Source organism: Chenopodium quinoa, unplaced genomic scaffold (assembly GCF_001683475.1).
Source record: "Chenopodium quinoa cultivar QQ74 unplaced genomic scaffold, ASM168347v1, whole genome shotgun sequence".
In the NCBI taxonomy this organism is placed as follows: Eukaryota; Viridiplantae; Streptophyta; class Magnoliopsida; order Caryophyllales; family Amaranthaceae; genus Chenopodium; species Chenopodium quinoa.
The window spans coordinates 3,094,150-3,112,171 of NW_018743033.1; the positions used below are offsets into that span (position 1 = coordinate 3,094,150).

At 34.1% G+C, this 18,022-nt stretch overlaps 3 protein-coding genes across 6 annotated transcripts; 1 reads left to right on the forward strand and 2 right to left on the reverse strand.

Annotated features, from left to right (window-relative positions):
* Positions 1 to 5,384, forward strand: LOC110730614 (nucleobase-ascorbate transporter 2-like). The gene is made up of 14 exons (XM_021910438.1): positions 1 to 463; positions 616 to 713; positions 1,318 to 1,494; positions 1,984 to 2,084; positions 2,647 to 2,722; positions 2,902 to 2,961; positions 3,355 to 3,539; positions 3,693 to 3,789; positions 3,888 to 3,974; positions 4,076 to 4,134; positions 4,224 to 4,315; positions 4,405 to 4,482; positions 4,581 to 4,741; positions 4,833 to 5,384. Exons 1-14 carry the CDS (start codon positions 373 to 375, stop codon positions 5,061 to 5,063), a joined length of 1,593 nt encoding a protein of 530 aa, XP_021766130.1. The 5' UTR covers positions 1 to 372; the 3' UTR covers positions 5,064 to 5,384.
* Positions 5,385 to 5,553: 169 nt separating this feature from the next.
* Positions 5,554 to 10,289, reverse strand: LOC110730615. 4 transcript variants are annotated; one of them, XR_002513110.1, is made up of 3 exons: positions 9,846 to 10,289; positions 9,594 to 9,760; positions 5,554 to 6,109 (listed from the first exon to the last, which is right to left on the reverse strand). XR_002513110.1 is itself a non-coding variant. In XM_021910439.1 (2 exons), the coding sequence occupies exons 1-2, from the start codon at positions 9,182 to 9,184 to the stop codon at positions 5,801 to 5,803; spliced, it is 702 nt and encodes a 233-aa protein (XP_021766131.1). In that variant the 5' UTR covers positions 9,185 to 9,577; the 3' UTR covers positions 5,554 to 5,800. The 4 variants fall into 4 exon arrangements, 1 of the variants encoding a protein (XP_021766131.1); XR_002513109.1 differs by having other exon boundaries at positions 9,594 to 10,289; XM_021910439.1 differs by lacking the exons at positions 9,594 to 9,760; positions 9,846 to 10,289 and adding an exon at positions 8,792 to 9,577.
* Positions 10,290 to 16,883: 6,594 nt separating this feature from the next.
* Positions 16,884 to 17,451, reverse strand: LOC110730455. The gene is made up of 2 exons (XM_021910257.1): positions 17,245 to 17,451; positions 16,884 to 17,141 (listed from the first exon to the last, which is right to left on the reverse strand). The coding sequence occupies exons 1-2, from the start codon at positions 17,449 to 17,451 to the stop codon at positions 16,884 to 16,886; spliced, it is 465 nt and encodes a 154-aa protein (XP_021765949.1).
* Between the last annotated feature and the right edge of the window lie 571 nt (positions 17,452 to 18,022).

An 18,022-nucleotide genomic window follows, 5' to 3' on the forward strand; every position in this document is an offset into this window, starting at 1 on the left:
TCACATTTGGAAAAGTGGGCGGCACTTGCTCTTCGTTGCGCTTGTATATAATGCTTTACTATTTGCAAATTTTGTTTACTCTCTTTATATTTCCTTCCTTTAATTATTAATCAGTTTTTTTTTTTTTTCTCTTTTTTTCTTTCTTCTAATCTAATTGAGCGTATCATTTTCTTTTGACTTTCATTGTAACTCTCATTCTTCTCCTTCCTTCATTTCATATAAATATCTCTATTTGTATTTCTTTCTGCTCGAACTTTTGCGTTCAGGGCCGTTTCTGACATATTAGAGGCAAAACGATAGTATTTCTTATCATTAGAGGAGCATCATTTTTCTTCCGAATCGAACTTTTAGGGAAAAACTAAAGGTGGAAAAATGGAGCCTTTAAAACCTGAGGAGATAAGTCACCCACCAATGGATCAACTACAAGGTTTAGAGTATTGTATTGATTCCAATCCTTCTTGGGGTAATTTTTCGAAAAATCCTAACTTCATTTATTTAATTTTATTTTTATTAACCAAAAATTAATAAATGCCCATTTCGATAATTTTATTAAAGATGAAGTTTTAATTAATTAGACAATTAAAAAGTAAAATTAATATGATTGGTTTGGAACAGGGGAAGCTGTTGCTTTGGGTTTCCAGCATTACATCTTATCGTTAGGAACTGCTGTTATGATTCCTACATTCCTTGTTCCTTTGATGGGAGGTTCTGATGTAAGTTTTATCTTTATTTATTTAAACCTTGTTAATTATTTACCATGGGGTGTTGTTAAAAATTCTTGAAATCATTTTTTTTTTTTAAGGAGAAACTCTTGAAATCATTCACAAATTAAAATTAATTTTTTTTTTAAATGAAGTTAATGTGATTAATTTAAATATATATGTAGTTTGTGGCACATACTAAAGTTAATAATAACTTTAACAAAGTTGAATTATGTTTTAAGTTGTGAATGCTTGGGTGACAGGAATGTTTGCTAATTAGTAATTACCATGAAAATTTTAATAATAAGGTACATGTTTTTGTACAACATAAATCGTGTTGTTTCTTGCACCGAACCTAATTATTGGGGTACATTTTTATAAAAAAATACATGACCAATTTTATTTTTTAAATGTGATTAAAAAAAAAATTGCATACACCTTAATAAGAATAATTATATAAGAGAATCATTTTTTACAAGTACAAATTGACGAGCAATTGCTTTGTTTTTGTTAGCGGAATTTGTACATGTTGGTTATTATTGTTGTGTGAACGCATGGGTGCTACCGTGCTAATATATAGACATGGTTTTATCTCTTTACAAACTTTATAATGTAGGGTGACAAAGCAAGAGTAGTGCAAACATTACTATTTGTTCAAGGAATCAATACTCTACTACAAACCCTATTTGGAACCCGGCTACCGACGGTCATCGGAGCGTCGTACGCTTACATGGTGCCTATCATCTCCATCATCCATGACTCCGCCTTTACAAGGATTGAAGATCCACACATGGTTAGTTTTTGTGTCATCTTTTGAAGATCTTCCAATCTTTTTATCTCTTACACTATTGTATATTGTAACATAATCTTTAAGTACTAGTTGAGGGCCCTTTGTAACATAAATAAAAGAAAGTGATAAAAGTAGATTTAGACCCACCTATGTAATTGGCTTTAAGTAAAGGAACCAACTTTAAGTTCATGAAAAGTAAAGTAAGTGTATCAATATACTTGCTTGTCTATGAATATGCACATAAGATTCCATTTTTTTTTTTATACCTTAAAAATTATGTGATACTTATCTTCAATGTCACTTTTTGAAAAGGTTAGTCCAATAGGCTATGGTCATCACAAGCCTAGAAAGCAACAAAATGATGCCCATTTACACTTTTACCATATGATATGATGTGCACATATTGTTGGAATTCCACTAATTTTTTTTTACTGTTACTAAAATAATTATACAGTATATGCTTGATGTTTATGTGTTTATATTGAATTGCAGAGGTTTAATAGTACAATGAGGGCAGTCCAAGGAGCTCTAATTGTGGCGTCAAGTCTGCAAATAATCCTCGGATATAGCCAATTATGGGCTATTTGTTCAAGGTTAATTTTTTCTTTTATCTGTTAGTAAGTATACTCTATACTGTTAGCACCCATAAGACCATGAGGCCCCGGCAATTGAAGCAATGTGACATAGGGGGTCGAGTAGTGATAAATCAATCTCCAAGATTACTGTAAGCCTAATGCCCTAATCTAGCCTGTTCACGCGGTTGCACACTTGCACCCATAGGCCCCGGGCATTGAAATAATGTGACATAGGGGCCGATTCAATCTCCAAGATTTGTCCTATCTCAATAGCATGTTTGTAGAAAATGTCTAACACGAAATACTACCTAGATACTTCGTATTATTTCCTCTATCTCTTTCCTTTTTCAATTACCTGCTTAGCTCGCTCTTTTTAACAGTGCACACTGACCGTGAACAACTTTAGTATCCAAGAGCCATTGTGGGTTCTTTGGAGTTTGGACTTATGAAGTCGACTCGATATCTAAGAGTGAACAAGAGCTATTGTCCTATTAATAATATGTGAACTTAAATGTGAAATGGAAGAAATAAATTAAAATGTAATGTTGTAATTAACAAAGATTAATTTATGGTATGACAGGTTTTTTAGCCCATTGGGAATGGTTCCAGTTATATCACTGGTGGGTTTTGGTCTGCTTGATAGGGGATTTCCTGTGGTAAGTACAATAAGTCTTTAATCATGGTTTAATTTTTAAATGAACCTTCATTTCGAGATTAGTTACTGGTCTGCTTTGGAACTAAATGTTTCATTTATATTCCAATTTACTCTTCTTGTTCAACTTAAAATAAAAAGGCGCATTTTTCTAAAATTTTAATATGGTTGTATAATTTTCAGGTGGGACGATGCGTTGAAATTGGCATTCCCATGCTTATTTTGTTTGTTGTCTTCTCTCAGGTATTTTGTCAATATTATTGCAACCTTTATATGATTAGGAGGATAGTACTATCTTTTTGTTCAAAGTTTGAATTTATATAGTTATTGTATAGTCTTTACTCTTTAGTGGACATAATTGGGGCTAATTGGATATTAGTGGATTCCACTAACACAACAAGATAAGCTTGATATGATACACAAATAGTTAAACCAGTGAAAGTATTTGAAAGCATGCAAAATCTTGACTGTTTAGCAATGAGTAACTTGTTTAGATCGAAAGCTGGGACATTATCATGGTCTTTAAAGTTCTTCCTATTTGGACGGTGATTGTCCGACAAAAAGATTCAAAATAGGGAAAACTTTTAGCAATGGAGGGAATTAGAAGGTAGAACTAATTTCTTTTCCTTTGTGCAGTATCTGAAGCATTTTCAGGTAAGGAAGCTGCCAATGCTGGAGCGCTTTGCTCTTGTTCTATCAGTTACTGTTATATGGGCATATGCACACCTGTTGACCGCTAGTGGTGCTTACAAACACCGCCCTGCTAAAACTCAAATGAACTGCCGAACTGATAAGGCTAACCTCATCTCTACTGCACCATGGTAAGCTAATGACAAGAATCTATCTCAGTGATGGGAACTCCTTACTGTTGTAATGTTACTGATGATAAGTGGACTACAGTTTTGAAAATATTGTTGCCATAGCCCAGACTTTTGGGAAAATTCTCATTTATCCCTTGATTTTTGCTTGTGTAGGATAAAGATCCCATATCCTTTACAATGGGGTGCACCTTCTTTTGATCCCGGTCACGCATTTGGAATGATGGCTGCTGTACTAGTCTCGCTCATTGAGGTAGCATACAAAGTCACTACAAAGTTAAGCATTAGTTATAATCCTTCCTGTTTATGACTTGGACATGATTATAACGTGTGTAATTTATTCTGTTATAGTCAACTGGAGCTTTTAAAGCAGCAGCTCGTCTAGCAAGTGCCACTCCCCCACCAGCTCATGTTCTGAGCCGCGGTATAGGCTGGCAGGTTATATATTATGTCTTCCTACAGAGTTGGAGGATGCCCTTTTTCTTCATTCTTTTCGTGTGGGTGTGTGTGTTTTTACTGATAGATCGTATCGTTCACAGGGTATTGGGATCTTACTCAGTGGACTCTTTGGAACATTAAGTGGTTCTGCTGTCTCTATGTGAGTTACTACATGCATATCCTTGGTTTTCAGCTAATGCAAGCTTGCTAGCTATAACTGAACATTAATATAAAATTTGTCGGATATAGAGAAAATGTAGGCCTGATTGGAAGCACTCATGTAGGAAGTCGTAGAGTTATACAGATTTCTGCTGGCTTCATGATCTTTTTCTCAATCTTAGGTAAGGCCTAAACTACCTTCTTATGTCTCCTATAAAAGACATCATATGTCCGCCAATAGATTCTCAGTTTTTCTGATTGATACCTGCAGGAAAATTTGGGGCTCTTTTTGCTTCAATACCTTTCACTATATTTGCTGCAATGTACTGTGTTTTCTTTGGCCTTGTTGGTAAGTCACACAATCATTTTGGATTTGTGTAGGGAAGTAGACAACAGAGATTCATAAACTAATTTGCTTGGGTTTGTTGTTGGTTGATGGTTTTACAGGTTCTGTCGGGCTATCATTCTTGCAGTTCACAAATATGAACTCTATGAGAAATCTCTTCATTGTAGGTGTATCTATGTTTCTTGGTCTGTCTATTCCTAATTATTTTAGAGAATACTCGGCCAGCGCTCTACATGGACCTTCTCACACCAGGGCTGGATGGGTAAGAACATTACTCCTACTTAAACCTCTACATCTTGCTTAATTTCTTCTCCAGTGAAAAATAACTCTAGTTTTGGTGGTCGTTATTGCAGTTCAATGATTTCCTCAATACTATCTTCTCCTCTTCACCGGCAGTGGCGCTGATTATCTCAGTTCTCCTAGACAACACCCTTGAATACAAGGATAGTGCTAAAGACAGAGGAATGCCATGGTGGGTCAAATTCAGGACATTCAAAGGAGACAGTCGAAACGAGGAGTTCTACACCCTTCCCTTTAACCTCAACCGTTTTTTTCCCTCCATCTTAAGCGTGGTTGAGCCTTAAAGAGAGGGGACAGAGTAGTTTTAAAACCCTTAAACCAGTTTTCCTCTCCATCATGAACCCCTTAGAAGTAGTTTAGTACCATTGATAGCATTGTGATTATCATCACAATGATGATGATGGAGAAATGTTATTATCAGAGTAAATCAAGTTTTGCTCTTTGGCCCCCTTTCGGCCTTCCCCGGCAATTGATTATTTATTTGTTCAATTATAGAAATTATTTGTTCAACAATGATGATGATGGAGAAATGTTATTATCATAGAGTAAATATCTCAACTCGGTATTTCGGGTTCAATTCAATAATAGAAATTATTTATTTGTTCTTTTTAACCAAAGTCCACACTTCAGCAGTATCATCTGACATTTCTGACTACTGATGACAAACAGCATTGATATCTCTTGTGGTTTAAGACAAACAGCAGTGACATACTATACATAGTCAATGACTGAAGTATCATTTTCACACCAAGAAGTAACTCTTGAAGTTATGTCTAGACGAGAATAAGGAGGCTTACCTTGAACTTTATATTCATTTGCCCAAAAAAATTAAGTGTATTTACATCAATGATCTAGTATAAAATGTTGGGGGGAAATAAAAATCAAAACTGCCCCCTTCTGGGGCTCTGAGTCTCTGACCACCCGAAAACAAAAGGAAAGTGTGAAAGAGAGATTTTGCTTATCTTGGCTTTTTCATCAGGTTGAATGGCTGATATATTTACAGCAAAAATCAGGTGAAAGTCTAGCGAGCTTTGCACATGCATTCGGGGCTCCTAGGTTGCCGATATATGCTTTGTCCAAATCGTCTCACATGAACCCTTTGACCTTCTTCAATCATTTTTGTTACCCTATACTGAAAACTGTTCCATGCTATGGTGTCATTTTCCAACAATATTGCTGATAGCCTCTTCTTGTTTGGTCGCAAGGTAGGAGCATGACCGCCTCCAAAATAAGTGCGAAACCCAGATACCAATGAAGATAGTTGGCTTCCCGAGTCGGTCATGGCAAAAACATCAGCTGTTGCACATGCAATGAAGTCCAGTGCAGCAAGCTGCGGGAGATGATTAGAAAACATGAGAATACATTAGAATCATATCGATCAGGCTATATGTAAGCCTATAAGCCAAAATGTGTCATTAATAATCGAAATGGTGTTCACTAAACCCTTTTTCTAAAAGAATTAGCATATTATACATTAGAATCATATCGATCAGGCTATATGTAAGCCTATAGGCCAAAATGTGTGATTAATAATCGAAATGGTGTTCACTAAACCCTTTTTCTAAAAGAATTAGCATATTACACATACCCACATATATATAAGAGACATGTCCCAATACAAATTTTAGCAAAACAAGTCTCATCTTCGATGCCCCTAGCGTAAATAACATAGTTATCAGTGCCATCTATGAATTATATGCATGAACATGGCAGTGCATCTATACCTCATACTTCAATACACCATAACCACTGTTTTGCTATGAGTAAATAAAACTCCTTGCAGATGAAAATATTATCATTGGAACCGGGGAAAATGAAAAAACAACTATGGATTTTTGTTGCTATTAAACCATATTCTTCACTCTGGTATGCTCATATTAATGTAAGCTGGCTTAGTTTGTGGTGCTCATTTATAACTATTTCAGCTAATTTGGCACAAAGAATCAGTTGGTGCCAATGGGATTGAGAAAACAGAACTAGCTTTTGGCGGATGAGGGTTTATAAAAGAAAAACAGTGTTTTGTTTTGGTGCATTGTGTGTGGGATATTAGAAATGGGAATGAAACTGAACGATGTGAGTGCCATATAGATTCAGTATGTAATTAGTTAATGATAAAGTATTGGGAATTCAAGCACAAAAAATAATTACTCCAGTATATCAAACAAAGCCGTGTCTATAAAAACATATAATGATATATAGAACTAAAGTAAGCCTCAGATGAGTATCAACAAAACTCAGCATTGACTTTGAGCACAATAGGTATATGTTAGAACTTCCATTGTGAAGCTACATGATTACTTTGCCAATTTTCCAGTCATACACTTCTATCATTCCATAATTACTTGGAAATCCATTATCAGAACAGGAGCTTCTTTTTTTTTTTTTTTTTTTTTTTAAGGAAATCAGAACAGGAGCTTTGCAGATGCCTTTGAGTAATATATTTTAATAATTATTACTTGGAAATCCATTATCAGACCTGTGCAATACTAGTTGAAGCCAAGTTCAGAAGACAGCCATACATCAAAGGAGAACTTTCTTCCTTGCTAGAATTACCTCGTACATCCTTCCATGAACATATGCAAAATCAATAAGATTATTGGCATCCTTCTAGTATGTCCCTATGCATTACAAGGAAATTTTCACATACACCTAATGCAAAAAACTACTACGTAATTGACAACATGAGTGCCAAGGGGACAAATACATTGAAGTATGAAGTTAAAAAACCAAATAAATGAAGAAAATAATTAATTCCAACAGTAAAATGATTATCCTAAAGACCTAAACCCTGGTTTCTGGAGAGAACCACCAGAAAAACAAAGACAAAAGTAAGAAGGTTCACACACTGTAGTATATGATTGTAAATAGTAGTGAAGGCCATCTGGTGCTATCGCAGTAGGAAAGCACCATAGACAAGATCTAATTTATAAGGCTAGTCCATTTCTCTTTGGAATATTTAATAGAAATTAGGAACTTGACTAGTGAGATCGACAGAGATCATTGAGCCTCAGACACAGATTAGTTCAGGAAGTATCAACATCTAAAACCATCATCTGATTGATATAGTAATTATTGATGCCTCAAAGTCAGCAGCTATCGGCTCAACTATTACAAGTGATCAATCGTCAATAACCTAATGTGGGAATTTATAGGGTCAAAAGACAGCACAAAACAAATGTAACAACTGATTAGCACAAAACAGCATTGTAAGCTATCTTTTGATTAAAAGTAGCTAGAGTAGTTACCGCTACCAAGAAAGACCAAGTCAGGGTTCTATTCACAGCAAAAAAAACACCCAGATCAAAATAGTTCATCGAGCTTACCACAAGCTGAGAAGATCACCTACTGCTGAAAAATCAGCTCCAGTATATCTATTTAATTCAAAAATACTTATAGCTTCCCTATACAATGAATCGGAAACCACTGTGTAAAGTACCATTGTGGAAACATTAACAAAAGAGAATCATTGGCACTGATGAACCATGCTCTAGACTCTAGTACATCCTTCCTAATACTTGCTAACTTGCGGAAAAAAAAGCTAGACACCAACCCACACCAAGGTTACTACACTCAACCTTTGTAGTATAGAAGACAACTAGTTGTTTCGTGAAAATATTCTTGGAGGATCTTGCAGATGATTTACAGGGAGAAGCATAAAACCGCCATAGATTACCTCTAAGGTACATATTCCATCCTCCTATTAGTAGGCTTCTACTTAGTAATCTGGTCTATTTTCTAGCTAACTTATGAAAAGAAGTTTATCCATGCCTCCTAACTAATAAGTTCTATTCCTCTCAGAAATTAATGTTGTAATTTCTATATAAAAAAAAAAAAAAAAAAATCCCAACTAGGAGTGTGGAGCATATAAACAAAGTCAGAACTGTGGAATGGAAGATTAAGGCCCAAATTTCAATTCCGAATTTCCGATAAATATGTTACTAATTTCTCAAGGACTATCCAGCATGAAAATATATATCTATCGATTGATGATATAAATAACGAAGTTTGGTACCTTTGACGTGTTCATTTCTAAGACAGAACTTTTACGGAAATTCGCAGAATTGAAGTCCACAAACATAAGGGAATCCAACCAAAAGAACAAACCCATCAGCCCAATAGCAAAACCAAACAACCTTAATTGCCTGTGAAACCAATTATGCCTTTTCCCGCCATATACTCCTTTACAAATTGATTGCTTTGCTGCCATACTATTATTACCATATATACCACCAAAGAGAAAATTCTTGCACCAATGATAATCTGATCCTACCACCCTTCTACCTGAAAAATGATCATTATTGGCCGGACCCTCGGAACACCTCGCTGGACACTCTCTCATCCCAAACAAAAAATCAACATTAGCCGGATGAGGATGAGGACTCCTAGGTGATCCAAGATTCCCCATTACACTTACAATTTCTTTCTAAAAAAATCCAACAATCTACTAGTAAAATTCGCGTTCGTTCTTCCCCGAGAAATATTAATGGCACAACAAAATTCCCCCCCTTTTCACAAGTGGGTATTTCTATTTTCACACGCCTACAAACTTCATATACCAATTCAACAAAAAAGACTTTTCACTTAAATTTTTATTTACAACTTTTAATATAAAGAAAGTGTCAAATTAGCTGAAACAATAACATCAAACTGACCTAAGCGAAAAATTCATAGTGAAGCTACTAATATTCATTAGGTAGATAGACAACGATATGTGAGTGAAATTCAAGCAACAAATCGTGAAATAATTAAATAAAACCTAATTGATTCGATTGCGATAACATGAATTCATAAATTAATTAAGAATTGCGACTCACCAAATTCCAAATGTAGGTGGTTAGTTGGGTGGCTTTGACCGTCCAAATTGATAGTAATCGGGAAGACGAAGGCGACGAAAGAGAGTAAAATAGAAGAAGCAAACCCTAAATTCCGTCATTTTCCCCCAAATTGATTTGAGATGAGAAAATTAGGGTTAGAAATTGAACTGAAATCAAAGGAAAAAGATGAAGAAGAAATTAAGAGAGATTTTTTTAAAAATAAATTTAAATTGTTTTTTAATTGGAGCGTACCAAAAAAATTGGAGCAGTTGGCGGGAACAAAGAACAACGGCAACAACTTTTTTTGATATGGTTGTTTGTGTTAATTCTTGAACTCCAAACTTGCATTTTTTTTATTTTTTTAATTTTTTTTTTTAAAATTGATTTCTGATTTTTCTAAAAAATGTTTAGCAATGGTTTTTTGAAAATTAAAAAACAAAAAAAAATGTGTTGTAAAAGGTTGACGATTTTTAAGGTAATTGTCTATTTTTACACCTTTCTAAAAAGAGAACAATTAGTTTGATTGTGAAGTGGAAAGATTATAAAATTTTGACAAAGTATGAAATATATGTGCTACAAGTGATACTATAGGGTGTACTTTAAAAAAAATAAAAATTACTTGTAAAATTTATATTCTTTTAGTATAGTTAGGCCCTATTCGGTTCAACTTTAAGAAAATATTTAGTAAATATAATTTCAGTTCAGTTCAGTCCAGTTAAAATAATTTCAGTTCAATAAAATCAGTAACCCTAAAAAATAATTATAATAGAGAACCAATAAAAATAATTTTAGTTCAGTAAAATTAATTTCAATAGATCAATAAAAATAATTTTAGTACAGCAAAAATAATTTCAGTTAGTTGAATAATTTAGTTCAGCAAAATTAAGGTAAAGTGAACAGGGCCTTAGGATACATCTGTTTTTATATATATATATATTTTTTAAAGGTATAAAAAATAAACATTATGAAGCCCTCTTTACAAGAGGAATCCCTAATGGGTAAATACAAGTTTATAACAGAGATAAACCATTCACGGGGGCACTTATGTAATTAGCATTTAACTTTGACTTAACTGTCGTTTCCTGTTCTCTCTCCCCTTGGTTTTCTCTTTCTTGCTTCAACCTTGAGTTCAATGGCATAAATAATGACTTTTCAGTCTTCACAATCAAACAAGTGAAATCAATGGAGGAAGGAAAGCTTACCTACCCTTTAGGCCGGGTTAACCATGCCCTTTATTTCTCCCTTCGTTATTAGGACTTTCATTTTAATTCCAACGGCTTCAAAGGTGGGAAGAAGTAGATGTACAAGAAGGAAGAAGAAGATGAATAGGAAGAAGAAGATAGAAGGAGGAAGATGATGAATTTTGCAAACAGTAGCAAAACGTCCGTCATCTCATCAGTCACTGCCATATGACAAATGAAGTACATAATATATTTTTTAATGGGCTAGCGCGGAAACCAATGAATTTGTAGTACAATAATTGCGTGAGATAAACAGCCTAGGTTTTATCACTGTTATAAACCTGGGCTCTCTCATTCCTAATATATTTGTTAGTTAGGATATCTAATTGTAAAGAAAAAAAGATAATATGGAAATCAATATTCAAGCTTTATTTTACAATTTCTTACTTGTATTAAATTAAGCAAGCAAGTTACATTCTTTTCCATGTAAAAAGAAGTGTCTTTTGATCCAAACCGTACATGATTCAACCACTCAAATAATGCGGCTTAGTAAGCATGGCACCTTGAAGGTTGAAAGTAGAATGTAGAGGAAGAGTAAGGGAATAATAATGTGGAGGGAAAATTACCGAAATCTTCACTCTAAAGTGGGTAAGAATAAGGCAAACAAGCTAAGGTAGTTAATTTGTTTTAGCTGTTGTGTGCTTCTTTTATACTTTCTTTGGAGGAGGCCCCCATTTATCTCCTTTTGTTTATCAGATTGCAATTTTGTAAATAATTGCATAAGGAAATGGGACAGATCACTTGGAAACTGCTAAATTGCTTACACGTGGATAAAGTAAACAAAGGTGTCTGAAAAAATTGTGAAATGTTATTTTTAATGTCTGTTAAGCTTATTTTGACCGGACGATGGTCTATTTTAACCATAGTTAGTTGCAAGGCTACAAGTGACCACCTTCTTTTATCATTTTTTTGAATGTTTACTCCAAGAATCAGAGAGAGGTGATGAAAATGAGCAAAAAAACCGAATTACCAGAACCAAGGTAAACCCAATCGTCGTCCCAGTAGCCGCCACCTGTGTCGTTGAAGTCACCGGTCGCAATTGGCCCAAATCGTCGCCGCCGCCTAAGTTAGTCGCCACCGCCCCAAATCCCGGTCGCTTGCGTCGTTATGGTTAATCAGTAGCCATCATTGTCGCCAAATAGCCGCCGTGGTTTTTACTTGATTGCTGAAGTATCACTGGGTTGGTGAAGTTTCATGTTTTCTAAGGGTTTCTCTTTTCTCCTCTCTAACTGGCCTTCTCTCTCCTATCTAACCACCTTTGGTTCACCTTGGGTTATCTATGGTTAACAGAAGTAAACGGCTGTCAACTTTAGTAATGGGACATTTATGTGAATACCCTTACTAACTGCAGCAAAGTTACCAAAAAAAACCCCCCGATAAACAGCTGAAGTTTATCGTGGAAATAAATTAGAATTTCCTCCTTTCTTTGTTTCTCTAAGATTGCCACAATTATTAATTTTAAGGAAATTTCACAAATATTCTAGTATCTCTAGGGGTGAAAGTTCGATATTCGGATTGGATTATGGCCCAAACCGAAATAATTCGGTTTTAGAATTTTCAATCCAAATCCAAACCGAATTGGAAATTGGTCCAATCCAAACCGATTTTCCAATAATCAAACATAATCCAATCCGAAAACCGAATTTTTTTAGCCTATCTAATTTTTAGGTTAGTGATATTAACACAAATAAACAAGAAAATTATAAGATTTTAAAGACACATTAACAAGAACCATAACTTGACAAAATATTAACATTAGTTTTTATAGCATCAACTATATATTATAAGGATTAAATTTGTCCACCAATACTTTTGACATACAAATTACATAAAAACACTCAGATCTTGTTGGCTCGTTTGTTACTTGCTTCTTTACATACACCTCTAGCTCCTCAGAAAGAACCCTAAGAAACGCGGCCGCGATATGTAGTAAGAAAAAGGATGGACCTAATAAAGAATTGAGTCATTTGTTGGAGTTCGAAGCTCTGAGAGAGTAACAAGAGGCCAGTGCAAGAGAAATTAACTCAAAATTTGTTTGATAGAGGAGAGAAAATGAGAGGAGATAATCTCTTGCATGATATCAGAAAGGAGAAAAAGTAAGAGTGGAAAGAGAAGCTCAAAAGCTGCACTTGAGAGGAAAGAGAAACACAAAGTGGGGCTTAGGGTTTTTTATTTTTAGTTTATATACTCTGTATGAATTGAAAGCCCATGTTAATAGTGTTTGTGCAGCTTCAGCAATGGACTTAAGTATTTTGGGCCCAAATTCGGTTTCTTATTCGGTTTTCGGTTTTTTAAAACATAAAACTGAATCCAAACAACTGATCCAAGTTAAAAAAAAAAAAAATCCAAACCGAATTGTTAATTCGGTTTGGTACGGTACAGTTTGGTTTCAGTTTTAATCCATATTACTTTCACCCCTAAGTATCTCTGTTTTTGAAAAAAACATTGCTTATGAAGTTCTAACTCTACTCTCATGGGTGTATCTTTTCGCTTCAATTATTATTGTAGTTAACACGTGACCAATTTGTCCACTTTTGTTTCTCTCTCTTCACTATTCCCCTTCCTTAATTTACATGCCCAACCAACGAATCTCCTTGTTGCAATATTAGGAGAATGGATGAAGGTTTATTAATCGAGATAAAGACAGGTACCTTTACATACATTAATTATTTCAGGAAATATAAAAAAGGAGATTATTATATGATGGAAATTTTTTTGAGCAATATAAGATAATAATAAGAAAAAACAGGTCTAAATCAAAAGCTAACATCATTATTTAGTGCAATGGTTGACTATTGTGACCAAGTCAAAGTATTATCGATGACTTCCGTGTAGACGTATGTAGGTTAAGTACTTTTAGCTGAAAGTTGAGACAACAAGGCGTATATTATTATCATTAATGGGTTGGGAACTGTAAAGGCATTGCAAAACACAAAGTATGTTTTCTACTACCAAAGATTATTTCCTTCGCTAATAAATCTGGAGATTCTTCCCTGCGATGCTAAACCATGATAACATTAGTATGAAGATTAATTATAAATTTTAACTATTAGCAAGGTGGAGCCCTCTTGTAGAATTTTCTCTAAAATATTGACTCACAAATTATCTCGAAATTATTGTTCTTTTTGTAATACTTGTGGAATTCAAAAAAAAAAAAAAAAAAAAAAAAAAATCTCTATCATATCGAATTACAATCTGCCAAGAAAATGGATTACACAAGGGGAAAATAATTTTGACTCGCTTTAAAATTAGTCTTTCCATTGATTAAATTTCATTTAAGGCAGAAAAATTAAATGTATACGTTCCATTTTAGGCATATCTTTGGTAGACAAGTGTACCACAATATGTTTGGTCAAGTGCCATACAAAGAGTCTAAGATGATGAGAACCTCCTCAATTACAATATGACATTTTCTTGTGAAACTACCTATCATAGTGGATAGGTGTTGGAGAAATCAAGCTAGAGGTACAACTGTATACATCCATTTTTATTGGTTTGATTTATTTGGCTTAATCAAGTTGTATATTGATTAGTTTTTTCAACACCTTGCTATGATGTTTAATAAATTAGACCTTGAGACTTGATTTAATTTGATGTTCTTTATGATTTTGAATCCAAGTATTAATTCCAATTTTGTTTCCCTGATAGTTATTGGCAAAGACCTTCTATCTATAACGTACTTCTCTATTTTTCATTACTAATAAAAAACCAAGGTCTCACATCTCTTTCATTAATGAAATAATTACTATGTTATCTCTTATCCCTACCTTTTAAAAAGTTTGAGATAACTCTTATAAATACTATTTGAACAATTATACCCTTTGAAAATGTTTATTTACTTATTTGCCTTCATTAATGTAAGTTAATTGTCGGTCTTTTGAACTCTTAAGAATAATATGCTGACATTTAATTTATACCCCTAAAAGATTTATTTACATATTTTTCATCATTAATATTGCCACTAACTAAAGTTGTGATACAAAGGTCAAATTAAAAAAGTTCTCCACGCATGTCTAGCTATGATGCGTGTTAGTTAGCCGCCCTAGTCACACTTAAAACTACATCTTTCTCAAATCCCTACCTTTTAGAAAGTTTGAAATAACTCCTATGAATAGTGTTTGAATAATTGTACCCTGTAAAAACATTTATTTACTTTCTCATTAATGTAGGTTAATTGTCTATCTTTTGAACTCTTCATAATAGTGTGCTGAAATTTATACCCCTAACATATTTATTTACATATTTTTCTTCATTAATATTGCCACTAACTAAAGTTGTGATATAAGGTCAAATTAAAAAAAAGTTCTCGCGTACATGTCTAGCTATGGCGCGTGTTAGCTCCCCTAGTCACACTTAAAACTACATCTATATCAAATCTTCAACAAGGGGTTCAAGAGGTAAAAGAAAACTATCATTTTCTAGCTATTGTGGCCCCAATATTAAAAGTGATAACATTATGTATCAGCGTTTCATACACAATCATTAAGACAAGTTATAGATTACTCGAAGTAACTCCATTTAAATATTGAGAGCTAAATAAGAGTGTCGAATGGCCTCACCTTATTTGTACATAGTCCAAGACTCAAACTTTAATCTTCATTCCTATATGTCTTACTCAACTTATTACAACTCTTTAGTTGAAGAGAATTGACTTTTTCTCCGGCCTTTCGCCCATAATTGCCACCTCAAATGCTTTACTTCTTATATATATTGTTCAAAAACAAGCGTTTGAATCACAATATTATTATTGGTGTTATTGGATGTATGTCCTTGGAACATGTGCATTACTCTAAATAATAATTTATAGGATGGTTAGTAATAGATTTTTATTATATAAGCTAAGGGCGGGGGAGGAGAGGGAGTGAAAAGTTGGTGTCCAACTTTTTGAACTAGCTAAATTGCCCCTAAAAGTATAACAAATAAGAAATGAAATCTTGTATAATGATGTGAGTTTCCAAAATTTTGAATAACTAATCCATTAATAAGAAAGAAAGAAAAAGTCATTACAAAAATTAATCAACAAATCAACATTCAACTTTCCACGTTATTGATTATATTCAATATTTTTGTCTCAAATTTGGATATTTCTTTTCTATCATATGCTATTGTTAAATCGACCACTAATGCCAATAACTATTCTACCATTTTCATCCATACATCACAATGCATAAAATTATATAAAATACAATTTAAATTATGTATTATGAATTCACAATAATCAATATTTTATTTATGACTTATTAATATGAGAAGTTTTGGAAGTTTTTTTTATTAACACTCAATCTAGCATCTATAAAAATATTAGAGAGTGTATGACTAAATGAATTATATTTTTTCATACCCTGTATACTTTTTACTTGTTTATTTATTTTAAAGCCAAAATCATGATATTAATACCATTAAGCTTTTAAAATTTGTTAAAGCATTTATGTAACGACATTCTTCATACTGAATTAATATACATATTTTTTTTAACATTTTAAAAAGTTTTCAACAAATTTTTTGTGATAGAAGCCTATAAGAGGTACGTATCAGCTCCGATATACGTTCTACAATATTAAATATGAATTTTACTTTCAAAAAAAATATTAAATACAAATTTCTTAATGGTGATTACATGAATTATAATTTTGGTTCAGATCATTTTGGGCGTTAAGTAATTTCACTTTGGGTCACTTTGGGTTTTGGGTCTGTTTGGGTTAAAATCGGGTCAAACCACTTCTGGTATCTAATAACTTTCAATTTTAGTAAAATCATTTCAGGTCACTTTGGATATCACTATCCCTACCTTTTAAAAAAGTATGAGAAAACAATTATAAATAGTGTAAGGACTATTATATCATTATAAAATATTTGTTTACCTTTATGCCCTTATTGATATGGTTTTAATTGCCTCTAAAATTTTCCTTGTGTGATTCAATGATTTAACTTTTTTTTAAGGAAAATGATTTAACTCTTAATGAATGTCTCACCACCCGCCTCCTCTGCTCATACCTAAAGCCTCCATGAACACTCTCGAAGCCATCTCGATTTACCCTAACATGCCCATTCAAATCACTCCAATATATAGTTTCTCTGTGTGGGGGATACCCTGTACCACCTTGTCTAAGTCCTTCCACAATGGTCGTTTCCCCTCTGCATCTAAACTAGCTTGGGGAGCATAAGCACTAATAACATTAACAATTTCCTTGCCACATAGCAACTTCACCCTTATCAACCTATCATTCTTCCGATAGACCTCGATTACCTCTTTCGACAACCTATCATCAAGAATCAACCCAACTCCATTCCTAGTCCTGTGTATTTCCTGTCCAACGTACCACACTTTATACCCCAAAACGGTCTTCTCCTGTCCACCTTGTCTCTTGGAGGCACATGTTGTTTACATGTCTTCTCTTCATCACTTCTACCACTTTTGTCGATTTCCCCGTAAGAGACCCCACATTCCAAGAATCAATCCACAGACTAGAGTCCTTCCTCAACACGCTCCCTCGTACCACGCTTTCTTTCGTGCCGCACTCCCTTGTGCCCCCACCTGCAAGCCCTTGCTCATTTGACACCACACTCGGGTAATGTGGCGCGTCGCTTTCGAGCGATGACCTAGCAACCTTTTGCATACTTATCACTACACCCGGGTCTGAGAAGTGCAACACGTCGCACAATAGGAACGCCCCAACTACAAGCCTTGCTCATTTGAGTGTTTGGACAATTATACTCTCTAAAATGTTTATTTACTTATTTGCCTCATTAAAGTTAATGTCTTTTTTTTTGTAAGAAAAATGGAAACTAATAATTTCACCTTTGGCTTTTCTACTCAAAACAATCCTACCTTTTCGAAATCTGGAAACAATCCCACCTTTGACGCCCATCTGCTCAAAACGGGCCTTTTAACCTACAACATGTTTAACAACTTATTTTTTTAATATATATTTTTTCAATCTCTCATCTCCCACCTACCTTAGCACACTCTACCATGGCTACCCACCTTAACCACCACCACATCACCACCTAACCCCCACCCCCACCACCTTCTTTCTCTTTCCTAACCTCGACTACCCTGACCATTTGCCGGCCGCCGATCAATCGCTATCTCTCTCTTCTCCCTGTAATCGCCTCACTTCTTCGTTCTTCTGCAAGATGGTTGATTTCCAAATCCTTTAATTTTTTGGTGAGTAATTTTATTGGATT